The sequence below is a fragment of the Scleropages formosus genome, chromosome 20 (assembly GCF_900964775.1).
Source record: "Scleropages formosus chromosome 20, fSclFor1.1, whole genome shotgun sequence".
Taxonomy (NCBI): Eukaryota; Metazoa; Chordata; class Actinopteri; order Osteoglossiformes; family Osteoglossidae; genus Scleropages; species Scleropages formosus.
In genome coordinates, this window is record NC_041825.1 from 1866057 (window position 1) to 1879319 (window position 13263).

Here is a 13263-nt window from a genome sequence, read left to right on the forward strand (position 1 = left end):
CAGCTCGTCCTGTACTGTTAACGCTCCAGTGAACGTGATGAATTTTTCACCGAACCCGTTAAACAGCCCAGATTATTGCCGATTATCCTGTTCCCAGGTATGTTCTGAACAATACGGGTGATTCTCGACTTACGACATATGCAACTTAGACCACCTGGGCTTACAAAAGCCGTCCCATCGGCCTTTTCATATTATTTTTGAATCCCGACATTTGATCGTAACGTGTGACAGCCGCTCTGACTACTGCGTGATAACATCAGCTGACTGTGCAGCTGCAAGGCATTTTTTTAGTCAGTCAGTGTTTGGATGTTTATCAGCCGCTGCGTTTTGTTGGAAGAAAAAAACTTTTAATTTGCAGAGCGTTTAATACGTGATGCCAGTCGAGTTTGTATTTAACATGACCAGCAGTTGAAACGATTGATGTTCTGATGGTGCAGAAAAGAAAACACAAAAGCAAACGGATTCAGAAACAAAAGTCAAAATGTAGTAGTGCAGCATGAAAATATAATACTGTACTGTATTATTCTATATTAGAAATATTTTAACAATAATGTGTGAAATTAGTTGAAAAGTACAACAAAGCCCAGTTATACAGCATAGCATTCATGCATGTTGATAGTTTACGTATCCTGATGGTCTACAGTATAAGGGGATTCGTGACTTACGACTGGTCGACTTAGTGACAAGAACGTTGAAACGGAACTCACTCGGAAGTGGAGGACCACCTGTACACCCGTATTACAGGACATTTCCATACATGGTCAAATAGACGTAGTGTCGCAGTTTGAGAGTGGTTGTGAACTTCTTTCTTTGTGTTTTGGCAGAAATGTTCCATGCACTGTTTTTTGCACATTCTGAACTTTAGACTTTACAAGTCAGCATTCACATGTACATGATGTCTGGGACAGTGAGTTGTTACAGTTATGCCAAGTGCAGATTTTGTCCAGACAGAACTGCTGGTAAAGATTCAGTAATTAGCGCGCGTGCACACACACAGACTGAAACCGCTCGTCCCAAGTGGGGTCGCGGCGAGCTGGACCCTAACCCGGTAACACAGGACACAAGGCTGGAGGTGGAGGGGACACACCCAGGACGGGACGCCAGTCCGTCGCAAGGCACCATATCAAGGCTCGAACCCCAGACCCGCCAGAGAACAGGACCTGGCCAAACCTGCTGCACCCCCAGTAATTAGCCCAACATACTATTTTATGCATCGCTAAAATCCCATGACTGGACAGATGACCTCTGGGAATGCACTCCTCGGCGATGTACTTATAGAGCACTGTGTAGCTAAGGTTAACGTGTCAAAAGGGCTTTGCTTTTCCGAGGAGAAATGATTCAGCCAGTGTAACATATTACACGGAGTATATAATGTAGCTGTAGACTGCATATCTAAAAGCAAGTTAGTTCTGTGTTCTTAAAAGTGCACCGATACATATAACAGTACATTAAACGTGCGTATGCTACTTCTTCTGGCAGGCTGTACACGGTTTCAGCAATTACCACATTCGCTGTGTCTAAAGAAAATAATGCAACTTGTATACTTTTTGGTAGGTACATACGGTCCTCAAGTTACAATGCTCCGACTTAGGATTTTTTAACTTTACGATGGTGTGATAGCAATACGCATTCAGTAGAAACCGTACTTCAAATTTTGATCCCCCGGGCAAGCGATATGTCGTACAATACTCTGTCATGATGCTGGGCACCAGCAGCGATCCACATCTCCCAGTCTGCCACGCGGTCAGTAGTGTATACAACCGATACTCTACGGTGTTCTGTGTTGCCGGCGTTTTTTTGGATACCCCCCCCCCCCCCCCGGGGTCTACGCTGTTTTGTGCATCCATCATGTCTACGAAACATGTCTGTGTCCCCTGCTACTGGTGGGAAGAAGAAGAGGACAGTTACTCTTGAGGAGGAACTCAAGATAATTGCCCGGCATGAAGGCGGCAAACCCATGATGGCCATCGCACGTATGCTGGGCTATGATGTTCGGTAGGTTAGGTGTATTAAATGCATTTTTAACTTAAGATGGGTTTATCGGAACGTAACCCCACTGCAAGTTGGGGACCGTCTGTACTTTGGCTCAGTAAATCAGCTAACACTTAAAACAGCAGTGTTGAGCTCATCTGCCAGAGGAATGTCAGGTGTGGCTGGCTAAATTATGGAGCATTTTATAAATAAATGGAATACATTTTCTATGGTGTGCCATTTGTCTTCTAAATGTGTAGTCCCTGGAGAGTATTCATCTTGCTTAATTCTATGCACTTTCCAAATGAACGATACTGCTGTGCTCCTTTCATGTCGTTAAGACTTTCCTCGCATTCATTCATCCCTTTTATTCAGTTCTCTTTGTTTTGGTCTTCAGTTCATAGAAAGAAAGACAATAGGTAGGGTGAGGTCCCCTTAGTAGGGATGGAAGTTGCTGCTTCTCACTCATTGCAGGAGATTGGCACCTCTTTTGTGTGTGTTTCTGCTGCGCATTACTAAGCAAAAGCTTTTGAAAAGGGATGTTATGGTAACGATTACCATAAATTTGATGTTAATGCTAGATTTCAATAACTAGGTATGCTTTAACAGTTTCATGAGTTGTAAAAACAAATTAAAGGTGAAAAGTTGATAATATGCTCAAGAAGACTACATACATAATGTGTTCAGACAAGTGTAGTGGCTTGAAGGAAAACTATTTTTATGTAGTACACTTTCAGTATAACAACTGCAGACTGAACATGCTCCTGATCCACAGTGAACCAAGTGTCTTGGTAATCATCTTGGTAAGTCTGGAATACAGTAGTGACTTGACATCTTGTACAGAGAAATGCTGTTCAGAACAGGCTTCCCTCGCACAAGCATATTTTGTTCCTGTAGTCTGCTTGCAAAGAGAATTCTCACGGAGAGAACTCATTAAGTTACGTGTGGAAAGCTAGATTATGGGTTCTTGCATCACTAAAGGTTTACTAACTTTTCTTAGCAAACATAACAAAGTTCTTGTCTTATTTTTCAACATTGAGAAGATCTGTCTTAATACCAAGTCCAAAATATCAGAACTTCTCTGGACACCTTTAAATCCAGGCTTAAGACCCACTTGTTTAAAATCTTTCCTCCTTCATTTTCATAATTTCCCAAACAATGATCCTCTCTATTTCATTTTGGTGGTATGGTGATTGCAGCAGGTAGTGCTGCTGTCTCACAGCACCAGCTCTGTTTTGCTGTAGGTTTGAATCTTTGTTGGTGTGGATCCTCCACTTTTACTTCCACAGTCCAGAGACATTTGTCTCAGGTAAACCGGTGACTAAATTTCCTATGGTGTTGAGTGATTTTCCTGCAATAGACCGGTGTCCCGTTCGGGATGTTTCCTTACGCCTCCGAAATAGGTGCCGGACCGCTGCAACCCTGCACTGGACAGCCAGTTACCAAAAATCTCTGCATGGTTTCCAGTCCCAGAGAGAGACAGCTCAGTTCTCCTACTTCATTCTGCTGACCACAGCTGTCTGCTTTTCAGAGTAGAATATGGAAGTTGTTGCTGGGTGGTGTTGGTAGCAGTTACCATAAAGTATAGATTAGAACCCAAAGTTGCTCTGTTTAGTGTGTTTTTGTGGCCTTGTCACATATGTACAGCAACACACTACGGGATCGTAAATAAAAGTGCAGTTTATTCCGCACTACAACAGTGTAAAGTACTCAGCTATTTAAATGTTATTTATTCGGTATCCATGTATGTATTAGACATGGCGGTATAATGTGGACCAAATTGTGCAGCTTTTGCAGTTTTGTGGCTTTTGTACACATATTGATAAATGGGACACGGGTGAAGATCTCAGTTTTCCACAGAGGAAAGATGTTTTTTAAAACTACTTTTCTGAACAGCACCGGATGAGAAACTGAGTACCAAGGAAGTGCAAATATGACCACCAACATAATGCAGAAGGTCGAAGGTATGAGCACGTAGCGCCATCTAGTCCAGACATTATTCCGCATTTCCTTTAAATCGTCATGCAGACCAAATGTTAATTTTTCAAGCAAAAGAGAATTAGAACACTTCAGTCATCCACAGAGGGAGCTTACGGTGTGAACTGAGTCATTAAAATAAATGTAAAACATTCATTTGTTTAGCTGATGCGTTTCTTCAAAGAAACCATGTTAATCTACTTATTTACCCCTTTATACAGCTGGGTAGGTTTACTGGAGCAGTTAGGGTAAGTAGCTTTCTCAGGGGTCAGCTGCAGCATAGGGTAGCTGTAGTGTAGTGGTTAGAGCTACTCCCTTTGGATCCAAAGGTTCTAGGTTAGATCCCTACCTCCCCCTGTAGTACCCTTGAGCAAGGTACTTGCCCTAAATTGCTCCAGTAAAATTACCCAGCTGTATAAATGGGCAAATGATTATAAGCATGTAATAATTGTGACCTTAACATTGTAAGTTGCTTTGGGGAAAAAGTGTCAGCTGAATGAATAAATGTAGGGGTACTGGAGGTGGGCTTTGAACCTGCAACCTGGGTCTGAGGGAAGTAGCCCCTATGGTATTGACTGCCTCCTAAGAGTTATTTGCATGTTTCATAACTTCATTAGGGAAAAACGAATGTTAATGGGTTTTCAGCAGGTGAGTCATTTTACTGGAACCACTTACAGGCAGACCCCGGATTACGAACGAGTTCTGTTCCTCAGTCTGTCTTGAAGTTGAATTTGTATGCAAGTCGGAACAGTTCAGTACGGTTCATATCTAACGTCAGTTTGTCAAATGTTTGTCTTAGTATATAGTATATAATGTACCTTTCTATGGATAAACATTAAACAAACACTTCTGGATACACTAAGACATCTTACAATACAGTAATAACAGTACAATGTAATGATAATGAGGGGGGGTGCGGCGGCGCAGTGGGTTGGACCGGGTCCTGCTCTCCGGTGGGTCTGGGGTTCAAGTCCCACTTGGGGTGCCTTGTGACGGACTGGCGTCCCGTCCTGGGTGTGTCCCCCTCCCCCTCCAGCCCTATGCCCTGTGTTGCCGGGTTAGGCTCCAGCTCCCCCTGACCCCGTATGGGATGGGTGGCTTCAGATGATGTGTGTGTGTGTAACGATAATGATAAATGTTACTACAGTATTTATAATAGAGCACAAGAGAGAGGAGGAGGAGGAGAGAGAATGTGTGTGTGTATAAAAAAAAAAACTTTGATGTTGGCTTTTCCAGCGTTCCTTGGTGTTTCACCTTTTGCTTTATTATTTCCACTTTAGTTTCAGTCATTATCCTTTTCTTTGATGCATCACCATCACCTGCATCACTTTTACGCTTTGATGCCATGGTTAGGAGGGTAAAAACAAAAAAAATCGAAACCACATACAGTAACACACAAGACATTTAATAGCAATGTGGTCCGACTGAAAAGAAGGAAGCGTTTGTCCTGCCTCGGGCTCACGAGCCGACGAACTGCTGTAATGCAATGTTTTCATGTAAAGTATCGCCTGTTTTATTACGAACCTTCGTACGTAACTCAAATTTTTAATATAGCAGGCTTTACGGGGGGTGGCTCGTAACTACGGGTTGCACGTAAGTCGGACGTTCCCGGGCACCGTCCGTACGTGCATCTCTCGGACGAAGACGCGAAGAGGGAATTTCGGTCTGCTGCTCCCACCGCTTCCTTCCTGTTTCTGACGGGCGAATGGACAGATGTTCTTCGGAAGGTGGCACAAGGACGGCGAAAAGCTTTGGGGGCGACGCCACCCTGCGTACCGGCACGGTGTCCCGAATGCGTGTCGATCTCGTCCCCCGGCTTCGTGTTTGTATTTGTTCTCTCGCTCGCGATGCAGCGCGGGCCCAACCCAGCGTCACTCCGCCACAAGGTTTCGAAATGACAGCAGGAAGTTGCTGAACTGAAAGTAAACTGTGGCCATCAGCCACCGAGGGACACGACGCCTTTGTGGAGGCAGCAGGGGGCGTAGTGGTTAACGCCGCTGTCACCGGGCTCGGAGGTCGCTGACCCAATATCCACCTCCTGCTGTAGGACTCTGGTCGAGGTACTTTAGGCTGAAAATGACCCGACTGTATAAATAGGTGAATAAGCGCAAGGACCTTAACGCTAGAAGTCACTCTGGAGAAGAACGTCAACTGAAAGAAATGTAATATTTTCATATTCGTGAGAGCTGAGGATAAATGAAGAGGAAGGAGCAACTTTAAAACGACATTCCAAAAAACCTGATTTTCATATGTAACTCACTGGGGTGGGGGGGATAAAAGCCTTGGAGCGAGACACCCCCCCCTCCCCCAAAGACAGATGTGTCCAAACATGAGCCAAATGTTGCTCCTCCGCACTCTGGGCCATTTATTACTACGGTACGGTGATTTCCGGGACCCTTCCCGACCGACCGCCAACTTCACGCCACCAGTTTAAAGAGGGCATTAAAGGTACGAGTCTCCGGGCCCGGTCTCCTCATTTTACTGCAGTAAAGTAGGGTGAGTACCTTGCTTCAGGGTGCTACAGCTCAATGGGGGATTTGAGCCTGCAACCTGTGGGTCCAATGGCAGCAGCTGTAACCACCACACTTATGCACAGCTGCTCAGGTGAAGCGCCACTGCTCCTCACCTTCTCATTGGTGAACGTGAGCAGGTGCGTCGGTGGGAGTCGGTGTCGGGTGGAGCTGCCCGCCGTCGTTGGGGTGCGACGCAGCGGCCCGAGCCTCGGTGCCGGGCGATCCGGATGTGTGCGAGTGTGACAGTGACAGTGAGTGACAGAAGCACCAGGCAGGAAGTGAGATCGATGCCCCTCCCGGCCAGAGCCAGAGCCAGAGCCAGAGCAGAGGCTGAGGAGGAGAAGGAAACCCGGCGGCGGCAACCAGAAGCGCGGCGCTAGTAGTGAAATATTAACGAGACGAGGGGGTTCGGAGCGCAGATTACGCACACAGGTACACACACAGCCTGTGGGGGCGCGCGCGCACACACACACACACACACGAAACTAAAGGTAAACGATCCGCCCTCCTTCCTCTTCACTGTGGCTCTGCGCTCCGTCCGTCACTCGCTGGTCGCGCGAAGAAAAAGAAGAAGAACAAGAAGAAGAAGCCGGTGCGTCAATTCCGCTCCGTTTCTCTCCACCATTCCTCTCTGTTCCTCTCCCTTCTGTTCCTTCGCCTCGTATTTCTCTCCGTTCCGCTCCGTTCCAGCAGCCGACGCCGCTCTACCCCCCCCGCGACCCCCCGCCGCTGCGACTTTAGGTTCCGAACACAACGCGGGTCGCGCGGGACTTTCGACTTTGTGCCGGAAACTTGTAGCGAGTGAAAGATAAACGAGTTGAAGGTCATTTTTGTAACTGTACCTGAGCGCAGTGCTTCTCTTTCTCTCTCTCTTCACTTCTGGCACAAAGGAACAGGGTTCGAATCCCACCTCCTGCTGTACAACGCTTGGTGGCGCTTATCTTGAGTTAGCGCAGTAAAAATTACCCTGCTGTGGAAGGTAAAGTAGTTGTAACGCTGTGAGTCGCTTTCATCACCTGCTGTATAACTGTAACATTGGGTATTTTACCGCTGTAAAACAGTACTGTACTTTATAATAAGGCTCTGCGGTCGAGGACGATCAGAGACACACACACACACACACACACACACACACACACAGAGTCTGAAACCACTTGCCCGGAGCCTAACCTGGCAACACAGAGCGTAAGGCCGGAGGGGGAGGGGACACACCCGGGACGGGGCGCCAGTCCATCACAAGGCGCCCCAAGCGGGACTCGAACCCCAGGCCCGCCAGAGAGCAGGCACAGGCCAAAACGCGCTGCGGATGAAGGACATCACAGTGAAAATGATGTAAATCTTTCTTTGGACAATTCCGTGTACAGCTGGCGGTAAGGAAACACCGATGTGCCGCTCCCTGCTTTCCGTAGCTGGTCGACGCAGAGGGCCGCGATGAAGCTTCACGAGAAGATCCTGAGCCACTACCTGTCCTGCAGCTCACCTGTGGACAAGGAGGGCTTCCTCTACAAGAAGGTCCGTTTCACGGGGAAAACCTCCATCGCAATCGGCGCGCGGGCGACGCGGGTCGGCGAGCTGCGTAGCGCTTAGAGCTGTTTTACTCTCTGAAGGTTGCCGGTTCAGATCCCCACCCCTGCTGTAGTACCTGTCGGTGAAGATGCTTACGTCGAGTTGACACAGCAAGTCACCTGCTGCGTAAATGAGTAAATCATTGAAGGGCTGGTTATTTAGTGTGGTAAGTTACTCTGGGCAAAGGCGTCGGGCAGGTAAGGGTCTTAAAACTCGTCTCTTCCGGGCTCACTCACATGTTCATGATGATGCTCAGATCAGTCCTTTACGCTGCCACTCGTGTAATGTAACACAAATATTTATATAATTTATTGTGTAGCTTTTGTCTCTGCTTTGCTGTCTCTTGATCCTTTCTTTACCGCTAATAGGTTGAATTTAATGTTAGTTAAGAACCCTTCCAGAATTTGACCTATTGCTGGTGCTTTGTGTTGCTGAGCAAATGATTTATTCATTGATTATTAATGACAATGATTTATTGATGATTATTAATGGCACTTTTCCTGAACCTAGTGCCTTAACATCTGAGCGACGTTTCGGTGGGCAAATGCAGGACTGACATTTTTTTAAACTTATCATTATGGTGATGATCCAGAGAGAATTTCAAGTGTGCAGTAAATAAGACTGTGGCCACTGGACAAGCGGAACAGTCATATTTTTGGAGAGAGGAAGTGGTCCCAGCAAGGGTTAGCACCCCATAGAACCTGGCTGTAGGTCATGAAGAAGGGGAACTCGCCACGGGGATCTGAAACCGGTCGTGCAGTCAGATAGAGCATCGTTTTGTGTCACCTGCGGTGGTAGACGAGTCGCGGCAGCCGTGACCGTAATTCCTAGCGGCGGCAGCCGTGATGCTTCAACCAGAGCTCTTGTGGACCTTGAGGTTAAGGATCGCAAATTTACATTCATTAATTTAGCTGATGCTTTTCTCCAAAGTGACTTACAGCGTTAAGATTAAAATTATTTATCCGTGTGGGTAATTTTACTAGAGCAATTTAGAGTAAGGACCTTATTCAAGAATACAGGAGGGGGGGAATCGAACCTGCAACCTTTGGATCCAAAAACAGTAGTGCTAACCACTATACTACTGGCTGTTCATCTCATTGGAAATACAATGTGTTCATTATATTAGCGGGAAGAGACACTTAGATGCTGACGCGTGATTCTGAAGTTAGTTACTTTCCACCATATGAACCAACGTTCATGACACGAGTAGCTGCATAAAACTTTATCTGAATAGCGACGATTCCTGATCACCTTCCTTGTAATTTTTTTTTTGAGATACACAAACATGTACATTACAATACAGGAGTAGCTCTGTAAAGGTTTATCCGGCATGATTTTAAAATTATAGAGCATGAGCATTGACACCTTACATAAACTTAAGAGATGATGGGCGAAGTGAGTGTGGAAGAGGTGAGTGTTAAGACCCTTTTGAAATGTGGACAGAGATTCAGCAGTTCTGAGTGACAGGGGGAGGTCGTTCCACCACAACGGAGCCAGAACCGAGAACCTCCGCGCTTTACCTTCCGTGCGCGGGACCACCAAGTGGGCAAAAGTAGAAGAACGTAGCAGTCTGGTTGGGGTGTAGCGGTTGATCAAGTCTTGTAAATATCTGGGAGCGGTTCTACTGATGCATTTGCAGGCAATGACCAGGGTCTTAAATTTGATCCGGACAGCTATAGGAAGCCAGTGCAGAGAAGCGAGTAGAGGAGATGCACGGGAACGCTTTGGCAAGTCAAATACAACTCGGGCGGCAGCAGCAGCAGCAGCAGCAGCGTCCTGTATCAGCTGTAGAGGTTTGATGGCAGTAGCAGGAAGGCCACACAGGAGAGAGTTGCAGTATCCAGATGCGATGTCACCGTGGCCTGGACAAGTAGCTGCGCAGAGTTGGTTGCGAAGGAAGGACGGATCCTGCGGATATTATGCAAATATGCTGCGTGTGTTTCCCGATGCAGTAACCGTACTCTGTGTGCGTGGCGCTCTAGGGCGAGCGGAACACTTCCTACCAGAGGCGCTGGTTCGTGCTCAAGGGCAACATCCTTTTCTACAAGGATCGCCCCGGCGACCGCGACCTGCTCGGCGTCATCGTCCTCGAGGGCTGCTCCGTGCAGCTCTGCGAGTCCGACGAGCAGTTCGCCTTCTCCCTCGTGTTCAGCGGGGCGGGACACCGCATCTACAAGCTCGCCGCCGACGACCAGCCCGGCCAGGAGAGCTGGATCAAGGCCCTGCTGTCCGCCAACCACGACTTCCTCTCCCTGCTGCTCAAGGACCTGGAGAAGCAGTATGAAGGTGAGAGAGAGGAGGGCGTGGGGTCGGCGCCCGGCGCGGTCCGTCCCCGCCGCCCGGATGCAGCGTCCGGTCCGGTTCACCTCCCCTCCTCTGTGTTCCTCGAACAGACGCCAAGAGGTCGGCGTACTTGGAGGAGAGCCGCCTTCGCTGCACCGTCATCGGTCCGGACGCGGAGCAGCTCACCCATTCGCTGTGCGCCCTCACCTGGGGGGGCCCTGCCTCGGGCGCGCCTCCGGGGGCGCGAGAGGCGCGCAGCTACAGCGCAAACTCCTTCCTTCAAGCCCAACCCGTTGCCGGCAAATCGAAACCCAGCAAATCCCCGAAGCTGTGGCCCAAGAGGAACGCTCACGTGACCCCCATAAACGGGCCGGCGCCCCCCCTCGGCGAGTGGCCCTTGGTGGGCTCGGGGCCGCTGGAGGATTTCCCCGAATTGCACGAGCACTACGGTAAAGAGATTAAAGAACTGAGAGCGAAGTGGTTGCAGGTGAAGCGAGAAGAACAAGCGGCGGAGGGAGACCTCATTGATTTTGGGTAGAAGCGGACAGTGTGTGTGTGTGTGTGTGTGTGTGTGTGTGTGACACTGTGCGTGACGCTGATTTGTACAGTTTTTTAAGGTTTCCTTTGTCCTTTCCTGCTGGATTTTTCTTCTTTTTTTTTAAAAAACTGATTTCCTGAACCAACTCCTCTTCGGTGAGACCCGTCGTCCGGAACCGAAGTGATGCCGGCGCCGTGCTGCGCCGGTATCCACCGGGTTCACATCTCAGGGCTGAAACAGAGAGCCAGGTCGGATCGTGACTCTGGTCAAACTATGCTGTAAATGACCTCGCGTGGTTTCTGTGCGCTCTTCAAACTCAATTTCTGAGCTCCTCTGATTGCCCTGAACCTGTGTGTGTCACTCATCTTATTTATAGGCTTTATAGAACAGTGGCGTAAGCGGCGCACACTTCAATCCAGGCTCATTCGCAGGGAATCCAGCTGGGAGGAGGGATGCAAGTGTGTGTGGTCTGGTGTCCGCAAGGCATCGCTCCCAGGGCACCGACCCCCCCCTCACCGGTTACTGCAATTACGTGCTTGTTTACGCCGATCCGCTAACGAGGGAATTTTAACGAGCAGCGGGAAGAAATGGACCTGACTGCAGCGTAATGAGCGGAGGGAAGCGCGTTCGAGGCGCTACCATCGCATCGGGTCACAGCGGAGCTCTTTCGGCAACAACAAAGTGTGCGTTCCACCGTCGGTGCAACACGTTTACTGCTCTTTTAAAACACACTCGGCTTGTCCTCAAATGCTGATGCGGAAATGGTCCAGTGTGTGTGTGTGTGTGTGTGTGTGTGTGTGTGTGTGTGGGCCTCGGGAGAGACGAACACGGTCACTGTGTTGTGCTGGTGACACGGAGGAGGAGCGTCACCGTTGCAAGAGGAAATTATCGCTGATATGATCTGGCGTGAAAGCGATGTGTGGAAACTTCACTTTCTTTGTCAATAAAAGTTGGAAGGTGGACCTTGTGGTTCTCCAGTTGCCTCCTATGGGTCTCGTCAGGCCGGAGGGGGCGGAGGGGAAACACCCAGAACGGGACGCCAGTCCATCCATCGCAAGGCACCCCAAGCGGGACTCGAACCCCAGACCCGCCGGAGAGCAGAATGAGTGAGGGACTTACCCTAAATTGCTCCAGTAAAAAAAATTACCCAGCTCTACGAAAAGGTAACGTCGTGCTGAGAGCTGACGCCTTTGGACCCAAAGGTCGCGGGTTCCATCCCCACCCTCTGACTCTAGCGCCCTTGAGCAAGGTACTTACCCTAAAAATTGCTCTAGTAGAAACTCCCTCCGTGTATAAATGGGTAAATAATTGTAATATTAATGCTGTAAGTCGCTTTGGAGGAAAGTGTCAGATAAATGTGCTTCTGTTCAGAAAAAAGCGTGAGCTGAAGTGACTGAATAAATGAATAATTCATGTGAGGCTCAAGTTTGCACAAAATAAGTATTTATAGGACAAAGTTCCTGTCGAGGAGGAACTGAAATATTTCTTATCGTTGACTCTGAGTACGAGTGTCAAACCCACACCGTACTTGTTAGTTTCAGTGTTTGACGTGACGCGAACGCAGGGCAGCGGGACGAGCGGCGAAACACTCGTTCATGTCGCTCTCGCGCCACCAACGCACCGACCAAATGGGCCGCCGCACGTGACGGACGACAAATTACGGCGATGCATGAAAAGGAGACGGAAGAACGCATCTGAAAGATCGATTAGAAATTTCTATTTCCCGGAAATAATGACCCGAAATGCGCAACTAGTGACGCGAATAGGAATGTCGGGCCTGTACACGTGGCTCCGCCCGGCGTACAAACCGTACGTGCGTAAAACGACGATGGCCCGAAACGACACGAGGGATACGGCGACTTCACGCGAGCGGGGTGCTGACGAACGACTCGAAGTCGACGGGGGGGATGAGTCGCGCGCTCTTGAAAAGTCCCGTTCCGGCGCGTTCGTTCATTTAGTGCACGCTCCCCCCCAGCAGACACTGCGTGGTGTTATCAGCCCACGGTGATTTACACTGCTAGGTACGCTGCTGCCAGTGCACACTTGTTTTGTGTTTGTCACTCACACTAAGGGTGATTTTAGAGCCACCGATCCACTTGAAGAGCATGTCTTTGGAGTGTGGGAGGAAACCAGAGCAGCTGAAGGAAACCCACGGGGGAGAACGCGCGAACTCCGCACGGTCCGAGCGGGGGATCCGACCCGCGTCGCCTCGCCCCACGCAGGCGCCGTGGCGCCGTGGCTCCGTGCCGCCCTGGAGCGGAACCCACAAAACAAACGATCTCTTTTATACTCGGGAACCAGTGATGTAACTGGAAAGGCAAATATTGAACCTGTACGTGTGGCTCAGCCCAGCATACAAACCGCCACCACGGCGGATTATTTAACCTGGAATTCATGCATTAATGATTTTGCCGA

At 48.9% G+C, this 13263-nt stretch overlaps 1 protein-coding gene across 4 annotated transcripts; it reads left to right on the forward strand.

Annotated features, from left to right (window-relative positions):
* The first annotated feature begins 33 nt into the window (after nucleotides 1-33).
* LOC114909191 (sesquipedalian-1-like) lies at nucleotides 34-11906 on the forward strand. Of its 4 annotated transcripts, none has more exons than XM_029246618.1 (4): nucleotides 35-97; nucleotides 7826-7973; nucleotides 10010-10313; nucleotides 10421-11906. In XM_029246618.1, the coding sequence occupies exons 2-4, from the start codon at nucleotides 7893-7895 to the stop codon at nucleotides 10846-10848; spliced, it is 813 nt and encodes a 270-aa protein (XP_029102451.1). In that variant the 5' UTR covers nucleotides 35-97; nucleotides 7826-7892; the 3' UTR covers nucleotides 10849-11906. The 4 variants fall into 4 exon arrangements, with proteins under 4 accessions (XP_029102453.1, XP_029102451.1, XP_029102452.1 ...); XM_029246619.1 differs by lacking the exon at nucleotides 35-97 and adding an exon at nucleotides 6560-6893; XM_029246617.1 differs by lacking the exon at nucleotides 35-97 and adding an exon at nucleotides 6991-7053.
* The last annotated feature ends 1357 nt before the right edge of the window (nucleotides 11907-13263 follow it).

Bases quoted from the DNA above. Each gene is read 5' to 3' on its own strand.
- LOC114909191 (XM_029246618.1), top strand. From the start codon at position 7,893: ATGAAGCTTCACGAGAAGATCCTGAGCCACTACCTGTCCTGCAGCTCA. The intron at 7,974-10,009 runs GTCCGTTTCACG...GTGGCGCTCTAG, and splicing joins AGGGCTTCCTCTACAAGAAG to GGCGAGCGGAACACTTCCTA. The intron at 10,314-10,420 runs GTGAGAGAGAGG...TTCCTCGAACAG, and splicing joins CCTGGAGAAGCAGTATGAAG to ACGCCAAGAGGTCGGCGTAC.